The 14,989-nt window shown below is 40.7% G+C and overlaps 1 protein-coding gene across 2 annotated transcripts in view; it reads right to left on the bottom strand.

Moving 5' to 3' along the window:
* Nucleotides 1–7,322: 7,322 nt before the first annotated feature.
* Nucleotides 7,323–14,989, bottom strand: part of nat16 (N-acetyltransferase 16) — a 41,432-nt gene continuing 33,765 nt past the window's right edge. For both annotated transcript variants that reach the window (XM_085254818.1, XM_085254811.1), the window contains one exon: nt 7,323–14,860. In XM_085254818.1, the coding sequence (XP_085110944.1) occupies nt 14,632–14,860 (229 nt within the window). In that variant the 3' untranslated portion in view covers nt 7,323–14,631. The remainder of the gene's footprint in view (nt 14,861–14,989) is intronic.

Raw genomic sequence — 14,989 nt, 5'->3', positions numbered from 1 at the left:
GGAACAACAGTTTGACAACCCTCGGAGTATGTGGCAGGGACTAAACACGATCGCAGACTTTAGAGGGAAAACCAGCACACCGCAGACCACGGCCTCTCTGTGTGAGGATCTAAACGTATTCTACGCTAGATTCGACACAGCGAACACCATCCGCACCGCGGATGACGTCAGAGCGCACACTGTGTCTGAGGAGGATGTGCGGAAGTGCTTCAGGAAGGTGAACGCACGCAAAGCTACTGGTCCGGACGGGATTCCCGGCCGCGTCCTCAAGTCATGCGTGGCTCAGCTGGCTGGAGTGTTCACGCACATCTTCAACCTTTCCCTCTCTCTGTCTGTAGTCCCAGCCTGCTTCAAAATGGCCACCATCGTCCCTGTACCCAAATCCTCCACCATCTCCTCATTGAACGACTGGCGACCTGTAGCCCTGACCCCCATCGTAAGCAAATGCTTCGAGAAGCTGGTCAGGGACTTCATCTGCTCTGCACTACCCGACTCACTGGACCCTCTACAGTTTGCATACCGCCACAACAGGTCCACTGATGATGCCATAGCCCTGACACTACACACTGCCCTGTCACACCTGGAGAAGAGAGACACGTATGTGAGAATGCTGTTTGTAGATTACAGCTCAGCATTCAATACCATCGTTCCCTCGAAGCTGGACAGGAAACTGCAGGATCTAGGACTGAGCAGCTCCCTCTGCAGCTGGATCCTTAGCTTCCTGTCTGACAGACGCCAGGTGGTCAGACTGGGCAGCATCACCTCATCCCCCATCACACTGAACACTGGTGCTCCACAGGGGTGTGTACTGAGCCCTCTCCTATACTCACTCTACACCTACGACTGCACAGCCACTAACAGCTCCAACATCATTGTGAAGTTTGCGGACGACACTACAGTGGTGGGTCTTATCACCAACGGTGATGAGACGGCTTACAGGGAGGAGGTCAGCGCCCTGACCCACTGGTGTCAAGACAACCATCTCACCCTCAACGTCGCAAAGACAAAGGAGTTGATAGTGGACTTCCGGAGGTGCAGAGAAGTACACACCCCCATCACCATCAACGGCGCTGCTGTGGAGAGAGTGAGCAGCTTCCGGTTCCTTGGAGTACATCTGGCTGAGGATCTTACGTGGTCAGTACACACAAACAAAACAGTGAAGAAGGCGCAGCAGCGCCTCTTCTTTCTCAGGAGACTGAAAAGATTCGGCATGAGCCCCCGCATCCTCAGGACCTTCTATCACTGTGCCATTGAGAGCATCCTCACTGGATGCATCACCACCTGGTATGGCAACAGCACCGCCTACAACTGCAAAGCTCTCCAGCGAGTAGTGCGGTGCTCTGAACGGATAATTGGAGGTGAGCTTCCCTCCCTCCAAGACATCTACAGGAAGCGGTGCCTGAGGAAAGCGGGGAGGATCATCAAGGACTCCAGTCACCCCAGCCATAAACTGTTCAGACTACTTCCATCAGGAAGGAGGTTCTGCAGCATCCGGTCCCGTACCAGCAGACTGAGAGACAGCTTTTTCCATCAGGCCATCAGACTGCTGAACACGTCATAGACACCTCAGCTTCACTACTGGAACTTCAACATTATGCACTCCATACTGTATATAAATGCCACTGTTTTGCACATATTCAACTCTGTATATTTTATATATTTTATTATTATTATTATTTTATTTTATTTTTTTTACTATTTAATTTGTAAAAATGTGTATACACACACACACACACACACACACACACACACACACACACACACACACACACACACGTAGGAAAATATTTAGTATACACATCCAGAAATGCATACACTATTATATATTGTACATATATTTATTAGTTTCAGGTTGGCCATTCTTGTATTTTGCTCGTTTGTGTTGTTGTGTTTGCACATCTCTGTTGCTTGTGGGGCTCGCACACAAGAATTTCACTCGCATGTGCTGTGCCAGTGTGCCTGCACATGTGATGTGACAATAAAAGTGATTTGATTTGATTTGATTTGAAAAGCACTGAAAGTATAGATAATAGTATGGGTGAATGCGGCGTGTTGCATTGAGTACTCCAGGAGAGCATCTTCATACATTGTTATTAGGGAATTCAGAGTCTTATTCTTCAGAGGACGAATGTCAGTGTCTGTCTTATAGATTTCTTCATAACACACTGTTAGACTTGTGTGTCTTTAATGCTAAAGAGTGTCTTATCTGTGATTGTCATCTTGACAATCGAGTGCGGGCAGGTTACAGAAACTTCAGCAGGTCCAAGTTCAATTATCACTCCCTCCAAGAAATACATGACACTAGGATTTTCAAGTTACTGATTAATTTAATTGCTACCTGGCACTTTAACATCACTGTCATCAGATTCACCATCAAACTGTGCAAAATGCATCATATTGTACAAACAAGCATGCATCACATCATACAGACGGCACAAATTGAACTATAAACGTGTGCCACGCAGAATAAACAAATAAACAAACATACCTTGCTGCACACAACAAAGAGGGAATGAGTCAGTTTGCAGAGCAAAGCTCTTCTTGACTTAGATCTGCGGTCCATGTCCCCTTAACCCTTGTGTGGTGTTCGTATTTTTGTTACTCAGCCAGTGTTCATGGGTCTGGTGGACCCGCAAGAGTTTTGGCTTTCCAAATTAACACTATCAAACAATTTTATGTTAAATTACTCAACAGATGTTTACTTCATCCCAATTACAAGCCATATGAACAGCAAACATGGTTAATTTTTTCCCTTTACCTTTGTTAGATCACATTTATGAATTAATGTGCTTCTCGTTTTTCTTTTATATAAAATGTTATAAATAAATCAGTTATAATCAAGTGGAGTGAGTGGAAAGACACAACACATTTACACGTGAAAAAATAATTAATTGTTTAATTTTTCTTTTGAAAAAAACTGAACACGGGTCTCACAGACCCGAACACCATACAAGGGTTAAGCATAATTCATTTTTTTGTGGACTGTAAACTCCTCCCACATTTAATATTGACTCCTGGCAGGAATGCAGTGCGACACTAAAACAGGCCCCCAGGCAACACAAAATGTAAACATATTTGCGTTTTCTCATGTAGTGTTAACACAAATAAATTATTATTCATAAAAATAGGCTTACTTAAAATTGTATTTAAACAAAACACACATGCAATAATGATGTAATAATTATGGCAGTTATAAATGATGGAGTGGACTCAAGAGCAGACCTTGAGACAATCAAAGTTCAGTGCATTACTCCCAGTGCTTCAACAGGACATCTACAAAATCGCAGGGGAAATGGGACCCCAGAGGTAAAAGGAGGAAACCCAGGGACGGTCTGAACACAGGAAGCAACAAAGAAAGTTCCTTTAAGGCAAAAAGCTAAGGTGCCAAATAATGTCTACCTGGAATGAGTGTCACTCAGGAGCACAGACAACCTCAAACGATCACAGAAAGACAGGAAAGATAGAAACTGATGCGGAGAGAAGACAAAAGCTGGCAACATCAGCTCTGGAGAACTGAGGCACCATGAAAGATTAAGTTTAGTTGAACAAGTCTCAGCAAAGGACTACAGCAAGTATGCTTTGAAAGAACTATAGAACATTCTCTGAAAGACTGTATTGCTCAAACGAATATATTTCTATAGTTTATCACCGAGAAAAAAAAAGGTCTCTGATTATTCTGTGGGTTTACTGCTCATGTAACCTAAAGTTCACAAGGACAAATTCATCATTTGTCAAATAACTCGGAGTTTGTGCTGGAGGATGAACCTTGGTAAAACTGCCCCTCATCCTTTGCTGTTGACTCACCAAATTAATTTCATTTTTATTCTACCAAATTTACAACAGCAGCAGCAACAGAATCACCATCATTTGTTGATGAACAGAATATAGATATATAACCATAAAGATAACAGACTCCGATGGCCCGTCTCAGCAGAACGGAGCTCCAGCTGTGAAAAGGATTAGAGCAGGATCCCCCCGAGCCTACATGCTGGTGGTGGAGATGAAGGTGGCTTGAATGGAGCTTGAGTGATGAGAGGTGGAGATGAGGTGGATTGGACAAAATGTGTGTGCAAAAGACAGATGCACAGTAAGATCTCGAGAACACAGCATGGATGCTGATTGGCCTGGAGAAGGTGATTAGCCTGGACACACAAACAGCTTGACACTGTGAGAAAGTCAATGTGATAAACCTTAGATTCATCCAGCAGCACCTGAGAGCAGACAGATGTAGGCCATAGATCTTTCTAATTGAATTTACACATAAGCTTCATACATATTTGTCATACTTTTGGGGACAAGCCATCCAAAAGGCACTTAGAGCAGCCTTCGCGTCACCAGCGGCCTGGATGTCAGTCTTCCAGTGGCATCAGTTTCCTCACTTGACAGCCTCACAAATATGGATAAAATATCACAGTTGCCCCCTAGTGGCTTGCTGCAGTATAGGTATGATCCTTTTAACACTGACAAAGGCTGAGACCCTACAAAGGGTCCCTTTGTAGCAGGGGTCACTAACTCCAGTCCTCGAGGGCTGCTGTCCTGCAACCTTTCCATGTGTCCCTGTTGCAACACACCTGAATAAAATTATTGCCGTAAGTCATTAACTAGAGTATAGAACTTGACAGCATGCTGACGTGGCAGCCTCTAACCCTACTCAAGTAAATTTAAGTGTTAGGAAAAGTGTACTTTTAAAATACTTGCACCATGTTCATTCACTCATGAGCTGCTGTAACATGAATCAAAGGGCTGAACTGCCACTTCAGCATGCAGAGCACCACTTTCTATCCCTGAGTTGCCTGACGTTTTGTCAGGATGGCTTTAAGGCATCTAAACTTTTCCCTTGGCCTCACCAAACTCCTCCCACACCCGAGTTTTTGCTTCAGCCACTGCCTGAGCCGCATTCTGCTAAGCTGCCAGTACCCATCAGCTACCGCCAAAGTCCTGTAGGCTAACCAAGCCTGATTCAACGCTCTCCTCAGCTTGATGGCCCCCTTCTCTGGTGTCCACCGTCTGGTTCAGGGGTTACCACTGTGACAGGAGCTGACTGTAGCAGTCTCAGCAATGGAGGTGCTGAATATGGTCCGTTCAGTGTCCCCAGCCTCCATAAAAATACCACCAAAGCTCTTCAGGCCTCTGCCAGGCGTCCCCAGCAGAGGCCTGCTATAGCTTTGGACGTGCCACGTCTGTCCAGCGTCTTCCCTGCCACCCGATCCAACTCACCACCAGGTGGTGATCAGTTGACAGCTCCGCCCCTCTCTTCACCCAATTGTCCACGACATATGACAGCAGATCTGATGATATGATGCCACCCTTATGTTCAAACATGGTGTTCATTATGGAAAAACTGTAGTTTCCACAGAAGTCCAATAACAGAGTGTGAAAGACGCACGGCAGACACGACCACTCGCTCATGCTTTTCAGCATACTTTTATAAACCACGGTTGCTGTTACACACAACACAGCTACATCTCTGCAGCTCACTGCCGGACACATACCAACAACAACCACAACAGTCAGTCAGCACAGACTTTAGGCCGGCGAGGTGTGAGTGCAGATGCTGTTTCTAGTGTAAAGCACTTTGTTTAAATGTGCTATATAAATAAAGTTGTATTGTATTGTATGCCGTGCAGGTGAGTCTGCCTCCCCTGCAGACCACGCCCTGCACACAGAGCACTGCTCCAGTTCAGATCAGGTCCCAGTCACGCCCCTCCAGGTCTGATCTGATGCTGAGAGGAGGGAGGTTGGGGAGAGAAGGGCTTTGTCCACGACACAGTTATCTCTGTTCCTTGTAGATACACTGAAATAGGAAAGGAGGCAAATCCTTGGAAGCTGTAATCCAGTGGAAAACTCCTTTGAGGTTATACGCCAACATGGCAACAATGAGCAGAGACAGATATAAAACTACTGTGTGAGTCCACAGTGTTCGGGCGATGGCTGCTCCTCTAGCAATTCTTGCTGTAATTTCCAGCTGTGGAGTCCCAGGGCAGCGCTTATGTCCTCTTCCTCATGTAAGGAAACCCCAAATGTTCCTAGGCATATTCTTTTATACTCGCCCACATGCACCCTCGTCTTCCTCCTCCCCTCTTTCTCTCTGAAAGTCACATCTCCTGAGATGACAATCACCCAGTGTCCAGACACATTATCCTCTCTCTCTGACTTTTCACCACTTTAACTACAGCAGAGGTTACTTCATTAAAATCATCTTTAATCATTTTAACATGATTTCTTTTTAGCTCAGTTACACAGGAATGCTTTTCCTCACCTTACTCTGTCAGTCACAGTATCCTCAACTTATTTTTAAAAATCATGTTAAAAGTCAGGGATTCTTACATCTTACTGTCTTTTACAATCTCTCTCTAACACACACACACACACACACACACACACACACACACACACACACACACACACACACACACACACACACACACACACCATATCTACCATGCTCCCAAACACACACAGAGACAGGGACACATCGTTGCCATAACAGTGCCAATTTTCTTACTCATCATATTTATTCTTTATTTCTTAATAATACTTTGATTAGATTTGAGCAGGATTAACTGTTGTCATGATCACATGCAGATAGATGTTATAGCGCTCTATTACCTGGATATTAAGTCCTGTTGTCTCTCTCTCAGATGTAATGAGAGGACTTCTATCCCACCTCACTCAGCATACCTCATGGTCATTGCCCGGTCACTTTTTCACTTACCTTTTGTTCTTTGCATATAATTAGCGTCCCTTCCACTCTTCTAAGTTGCTCCACTCTTGCTTTTTGTGTCCTGTATAAATAGCATTGTTGTAGATAGCTCTGGGTTAGTGTATCTACTCAGATCCACCCTCTGTGTGTTGGTATACATGCCAGCATACTTTAATAAACACATCACCAGTTAGGTTCTAAGAAGTTTTTGTCCAGCGCTGTAGAAATCCCTTTGCAGGTATAAAAATACAATGTTACATCCATCAAACCTTTTTATCTTTGGTATTTTTTGTAGATTTGACTAAAGAAGGGAAAATATGTGTTTTTGTAACAAGCTGCTTATAAGACTGAAAATTAGAAAACACAAACAAAAAGCAGCAAATGACCTTCAGAAAGCTTTTCCGTTTATAGATGTGCTTGATGTTTGTAGCCTTAAAATAAAGCCAGCTAAATTGTGTTTTAATTTAAACTCCTGTCACCTCACTCTCTAAAGACAGGAAATAACACGACTCCTTCAAATGTGGAACTATGTCTTAACAGATATCAGCTATTCGCTAATCCTCAGAGTATTTAAAAACATCTTAAACAGAAAGAGAAAAATAATGTCGAAGAAAACACAGACTCGTTACTTGCCTTTACTTAAAATACAACAAATGAGAAAGGTTTGTTCATGTCATTCTAGAGGTCCCAGGCCTTATCATTCAAGACATGTTTAAGCAAGCAATATAAATGAAGCACAGGGAAGGCTGAAAAGTACATATAGTCAAGATTTGCATCACTGAACACATGAAAAGAAAAGGTTTTTTGAATACTACACATTTTTGCATCACAATTGCTAATCTAACTTCTTAAAAATGTATCTTATTTCTATTTTGCATGTAACATTATTAGTTTTCAAGGTTTCTAATGACAACACAGCTGTTAATGTACGGGAGTAAAAAGAATAATATTTTCCTCTGAAATGAAAACTTATTGGGTTTCACAAAATGGAATCACACACACATAAAGTAGCTACAACACTAAATGTACGAGTATATTTTGTTATCTCCTGGTTTTATAATAAACCCAAACCTGCATCATAGTTTCAGCACACGTTAAACAATGTTTGTTCTGTTAATCTGTTAGTCTGTTTAGAGAATAAAATATATGATTTCATTTTCATGTGTAACTGCTCTACATGTCTCCTGTGACGTGGTTCACGTTCGAAGGAACAGACTGACAGAGTTTTGACGTTTTACATTATGACGCTGCATCATTGTTTTTGCACATTGAGATGTGTGACAAGAACGTGAGGTTGAGACTGCTTTACATATGATGGGAGCTTAGCTATTATTGCCAAAGACAATTAAAGTGCATGTTGCTTACCCACTAACTTAATGGCATATACAGCAATTCATAAAACATACATTAATATAATACTTTGCCCTATAATGCCTTTGTCTTTGTTTATTTACTTGTATACTAAGTAAACAATCCTCACATCTTTAAGACAAAGTGATATAACTGACCTCAAATTAAATAGGTTATTATAGGTTATTTAACAAACCAGGCAAAGTTTAAATGAATTTTCAAACAAGTCTTGCATTGAAAACAACAACAACAACAACAAAAATTGCCGCTCTTTCATAAATTCATTCAGATAACCAGTTCAGCATGAAATTTGGCACTTTTTCCAGCTTTCCTGTTGCACACACGGCTCAGTCATGAGCACGAAATCGCCTGAACATATTCTTTTTGTGTGGTATTTACTGCGTAAATGAGTCTAAGCAAAGAAAAGGCATGAAAACGATGGAAGCCTGTCTGATCTATGACTTAGTCGTTTAATATACTGTCCCCAATTCATATCCTCAGGCTTGAAAGCAGCACAGGTGCTGAAGCCAATCTTAAGCTGACTGAATTGATATTAAAATATTTTGTTCCTATTGTCCGAACAATTAAATATGTCATTTGATTTGTGCTTGCTGGTGATTTGTGCCAGTGTCAGCTGTAAAGTGTCGTAATTCTTAAACTGACAAACGGCTTTTTAAATATCTAATTGTCCAAAAGTAGCAATGAACCACTGGAACATGGACAATGAAAATCCCTTAGGTTGTGTGTATGTTTCTGTAGTTTTCTAACCTCCAAGCACAGGATCCTGCAAATAACTAAATACAAAATCGTGTGTATTGACTGTGCAACCACTGTCTTTTACAGAAGCTAGCATACCGAAGAATCATGGCTGTTTTCTCAACAGCAACCAAATTGTTGTGATTATGTCGATTTAGTTTGTTAATAAGGAAATAAGTTTTAGGTGGAGATCTGCAAACTTTGCCTAACACTACGCACACCCCAAACGTTTGCATTTAAACAAATTGTGAGTTTGAGTGTATAACAAATTTGTTAGACCACCAAATGTCACGTTTATACCAAAGTCTTGGTAATTATTTGTTTTCTGTGTTTCTGTGCTGGTCAGTCCACCAGTATGCACAAGCTGTGTAATCAGAATTATATGTTAAGTGTTAAAATATAATTAATGTTGTTACCCATGGGTTTTCAAATTTACTGGTTAACACAAAAAACAAAATAATAATAATGATGGTAATAATTGTTATGCACTTTTTTATTTAGTTGCCAAATTACATTTTTTTTCTTGCATTTCTGAACAGAAGTTTTACTGGTTGAATATTATGATTCATTCATTTTAGACTTTTTAGGAAAGTCCAATGTGCTGGATTAATTTTGGGTGTAAAAATGTTAATTTAGTTTATTATTATAAATAACAATATGAATTTATTTGTAAACAGGTTTCGACAGATTTATAAATATTTGTGTTTTGTTCTTATTCTGACAGGAGGCCTAATAAACTTGTTAACCAACGTAGAGAGGAACATGTTGCAGAGCTGCACAGTTTGCTAATGAATGTGGTCACATTCTCTGCAGTCGCTTTCCAATAAATACACGATTTTTTTCAGAGCCAAACACCTTGTTCATATATATTTTTTTATGACAAAAAGTAACTAAGCTTGATCCATTTCTTTGCCTAAGCTAGCCCTAGTTGCTATTAAAAGATACATTTAAGCTTATCAAAATGTTTATTTGATTGTGATTAAAATACGTAGCAACTTATTTAATATATGCTTCAAAGATTTGAATGTCTCAGTGTGTATTTAAGACTATAAAATGAACTTATTGTTGTTTTTTTCAGTTGTTCCCTGCAATGACTTCTTGTGATTACAAAAATCAACCTAACAAACTGACTTCTCATTACACAACAGCAGTAGAAAGTTATGGTACATTATGAAAACTAGTGGTTGGTTGAGTCACAGCTGGGAAACAAATTTCAGTTATTTTGATTTAAAAGTGGAGGAAACATGGAATACGGGATTAACCGGCAGTCAGCAGTCACATTGTAACAAAGTATTTTGTTCACCAGTAAACAACAAAGAGTCTTGTTTATGAGTAAGACTGAGAAGCAGCAGAAGAGGCAGACGTTTATAGGGTTGGCCAGGCTGAAAGCATTGCTTACAGCAGTGTGAGACAGAGGGATACTGTCAACGTTACTCTCTTCTGGCACACTGGCTTAGCTGAGGATATACTTTCTTTGGTTACAACCTATCGAGTGAAAAGCTGACTGCCTGTCTTGTTAGAAATGTGCTGAGGATGTGACGACTCAAAAAGCAGGATGAATTCTGTGTAAAACTAAAGATTTATCTTTCTTATAAAACAGACACAGTCATCCTTTCACGTATATTTGCATACCAGAAGAAGAAGGTAGTCAGAGTCAAGATTAAAGCTTGCCAAGGCAAGGAAACTAGTTTTTACAAATGAAAGTGTATTTCTAAAAAGATACACACTATTTACCTGGTCTCACTCTCTCTCTGTATTTGGTCATTTAAATAGAGAAATAGAGATATAATACGTGGAGATGCAGATGTAATTTCAATTCTGTTCGGTGAAGAATTATAAAGAACAGTTAGGCCATAAAGCTTCCTCGTAAAAATGAAATATGCTGTAGATAAAGCACTAATGCAGTACAGACAGGTGAGACTCTACCAAATTGAACACATTTGTGCTGGAATTTGGTGGTAAAGTAACATTTTAGACAAAATAGACCAAAAAAACTTTATATGATGATGGCGCTGATTTCAAAAGCCAAAGATTTTTCCTTAGAACACTTTTCAGGACAATCATGCAAACACATCCAGCAGAGCACACTTAAATAGCCTATAAAAGTAACACTAAAGCTGTTTCTCATTGTGGATCGAAACATTTTGCATTAAAAAGCAGTCGAGTTTGTGTTTAAAGTGTTGTGATTTTATTGGGCGAGGTCTAGCTGTACACAAACTAATATTATCTTTGAAAAAGATCCTTGAAGGCTACTTGACATTAAAAATGTAACAATATACTAAATCATTTGTTAACGCAAACTTTTACTTTCATAACGTTCGTCTCTGTTTTATACAAAGCCAGTAAGCTGCACAGTCATCAGCGAAGTATTTTTGAAACATTAGCATTTTTGTTTGGCATTGTTGTAAGAAAGTACTCAAGCCTAAATTTGTCTTACCTTTTAAGAAGTTAATAATGGTATTGCAGCAGTTACATATGAACTCAGTAACATGTGTTTAAAAGAAAAAGCATAAACCTGTCCATATTTGACCTGTCCATTCCTGCTGTTGACATTCCCAAGGTAATGCTGGTTAAAGATGATGTTACCCAAAATTAGTAAATTACTAAAGCGCCCTTCATAATGTTTGGGACAAAGTTTTGCCTTTGGACAACTCCACAGTGGATTGTAAATTAAAAAAAACTGTGATTGATGAGCTGACAGTCAGCTCTAATTTAAAGGGTTTAACAGAAAAATTCAATGACTTGTTTTGCAAAGCCCCATTTTCAGAGGTTCAAAATTTCTGGGATAACATAAATTTATGTCTTAACATCAATTTTAAGACACTTTAAAAAACGAAGGACTGCATTTTTCAACCAATGTCTGCTTGAAGTCTAGAAACAATGGACATCAGCAAATGTTGTTTCCTTTGAGTTGCTCAGCTCGATCTTTACTCAAGACAAAAATAGATTTCCCTCTATGTGCTGACATACCACTTTGGATTTAATCCTCAGTTATTATGAAACTGTGGCCCTCTTCCACAGTGTGTCCTGAGCTCTGGCTCTCTCTCCTACCCCCTGCTGGTTGCTTGGCTGACTGTTGGGGCTTGCTCTCTATGTTTCAGGGTCTTTACCTTAACACCTAAAGCTCCTTGAGGTGGCTGTTGTGATTTGGTGCTTGCTGGGTTGAGACATGTGAGACTTGGGCATGGAAGAACGTCCCGTTTCTTTTACCTTGAGAAACTGTTGGGTTGCTTTTTCAGTATGATTTGGGTCCTAATCTGTTTGCACTGTTAGTGCTGTCTGATCATTTTCTGTCTGAGCATCGTTTGGTTAGGTCTGAGCAGAGAATAAAGCGCTGCACACTTCACAATGAATTCTGCTGCTTCTATCAGCAGTCACGTTGTCAGTGACCCAGTTTCACTGGCACGATGCTGGCTCCACCATGTTAGGCAGATGCTGTGTGTAATAGTCACAATTGTGTGGTGTCTCTTTAAGACAACTTAAGTTAATGTTAATGATGTCACAAGTGTGCGCCACTGCTCTCTGTAGTGTGGGAGAAGTGTGCTTGCACATGGACGTATGGACTGAGATGGACCTCATATCTTTATCTCCTAACTCAAAGTAACGTTACAGGTTGTATGAACACAACTCGCCTTGTAAGGTTGGTGAAGAGTGTGTTTAAAGGATGAGCACTGTGGATTTTTGCGTTTTGTGGGAGAAACGTTTCGTCATCACCAGGTGACTCCTTCAGTCTCAGCTGACTGCAGCTTTCAATCTTATAAACAGGATATTTGCATAATGACTGAAACCAGCCCACTGAAGGAACGATGGGCTGTGAGGTCAGTTCCTTAATCTTAATCATGCAGATTCTCATGACCATTGATCAACAACCACTGATCAAAACCCACTGATCAATAACCATGAGCACCATTCACAGAGAGTTGGGGAATGGCTGCAATCACAGCATTGTAAGATGGTGACAGATGTACCCTTAGGCCCCCTCCTCGATTCAGAGATGGTCTTTCTCTTTTCACGTAAATGGCCTCCGTGACTCCGCCCTCAAACCAGCGTTCCTCCCTGTCCAGGTTTTTACATCCTCATCATTGAAAGAGTGTCACTGGCCTGTAGGAGTAAATAGACTGCAGAGTCCTGGCCTGACGAGGTGGCTCTGCTGTGTTGTAGCCAGAGGTTGTTTGGTTTCCCCGATGAATAAATCCTGACAATCCTCCTGGCACTTAACAGCGTACACTATGTTACTCTGTTTGTGTCGGGGGACCCGATCCTTGGGGTGGACCAGCTTTTGGCGCAGCGTGTTTTGGGGTTTAAAAGCCACAGAGACCTGGTGTTTAGAAAAAATCAACTGCTCCGATACTCCTGACACATATGGGATCACTACAGGTTTTCTCTTAGTCAGCCGTTGTCCTTCTCTCCTGGATTGGCTGGACCTTTCCAGCCAATTTCCTGCTATTTATAAGGTTGGGGAAACCTGCAGTCAGCTGAGACTGAAGGAGTCACCTGGATGAGTGACGAAACTTTTCTCCCACTGAAAACGTCCAGATGAACAGAATCAACCTTTGGTAATGTCGACGTTCTTCACCTGCAAGATTTTGTTTTAAAATTACAGTAAATTTACAGTGAAACACTTTGAATTATGATTAACCTTCAAATATTATGTCTGCTTTCTTTTTCACTAAATAACAGTGAAGCAGGCCTCACCTGCCACAAAAGCATCTGTCAGTCAATTGTTCCATTTATTTTTGAACATCTGAAAGGTAGGGGGACTACGCCATTTTATACTATACAGCTCATGCATAATTTTTGTAAAACCCCTTAAATTAAACCTGAAAGCTTGCACTTCAGTAACATATTGATTTGTGATTTCCACAGTGGTGCTGTTTAGAGGCAAAGCTGCAAAAATGTGCTGTCTTTGCCCCGAACATTCTGGAGGGCGCTGTTTTTGATCCCAAACGATTGATTCTCGATATAATGTAGACACAACCTTCAAGGGTAGTTTTAATAAAGTGCCTTTAGAAATGTGCAGATTTGACAACCCAATTCAGCATTACACATATTTAGAATTTCCATATTTACACAGAGAACAGAATTGAAAATGAGCTGTTGCACTTTGTTTGCACAATTTTACTTTACGACAGTGTGTGGGAAAAGTATCCTCACGTTCATCACTTTTTAATTTTTTTACATCTTTGTAGCTCAACTGCAATAGGGTCCGCGCAAGACTTATAGCAATGACAAAAACAGTTTGCTTTTTATTCAGTGAAATTAAAGAACTTTTCTAACTTCTGATTGAATTCACGACCTCTCGTCAGGACAATAATCCTCACGTGTATTCGCATCCTATGTGACTCTGTTGGACTCTATCAGATTTGATCATTCTTTGAAAATCATTTAAAAAAACAACAGGGTGTTTTAGTGCTTTTCCACAAGTCCATTTTAGATCCATGGAAAGAGGTATTTGTGTTATTTTGTTCCTTCTCTTGTTTTTTTGAGGAAACGACATGTTAAATACACCTCAGTAGCAAAATCAACGCGTCCAGTGTACCAGTTAATTACTATAAACTTTATAAATTCGGCATTAATCATAGACCTATTGTAGTTGATTACATGATGTAGATGATTTTAAGTTCCCATCATGTGTCTGTGTATTGTTAGTTCTTCAAGGTTTTGTTTTGTATCTAAAACTACATTTTGTTTACTTGATTTTGCTCCTCAGTACAGAGTGTTGTGTTTATTTGTATTTGTGTTACTTTCTTGTTGTTTAAACCCTTGTCTTCCTTCCTGTCATGCCTCGACAACTTCTCCTTATTTGCATCCACCTTCTGCAACTAGATGAGATCACACTCCACCACGCATTGCTCAGTATACTCTTTCACCAGCTCCACACTCAGGGTGTCGTGGCAGAATTCAGCCATGGCCTTCCAAAGCGGTGGGTCTAGGAACATCTGGCACATCACATGACCCTTCAAGGTGGCAGTATGGCGCTGCAGGTGGTACAAGAACTGCTGTCGAGCCAGGGCGAGGTCTTTACCAAACATGTCGATGTTCAGGTAATACCTGGTTAAAGAAAACATCATGACTGTGTGAAAACAGTTTCCCATTCTTAGCAGTATGATTGTAAATGCAATGACCACATTATAGAAACAACACGTTCTCATCCCAAAACGTAACGTTCGACGCCATGTG

Source organism: Mchenga conophoros, linkage group LG3 (genome assembly GCF_057382185.1).
Source record: "Mchenga conophoros isolate Kocher_MC1m ecotype Shallow Benthic linkage group LG3, M_conophoros_male_GT1.1, whole genome shotgun sequence".
Taxonomy (NCBI): Eukaryota; Metazoa; Chordata; class Actinopteri; order Cichliformes; family Cichlidae; genus Mchenga; species Mchenga conophoros.
The sequence above is the reverse complement of the archived record's forward strand: the minus strand, read 5'-3'. Positions and strand labels throughout refer to the sequence as shown.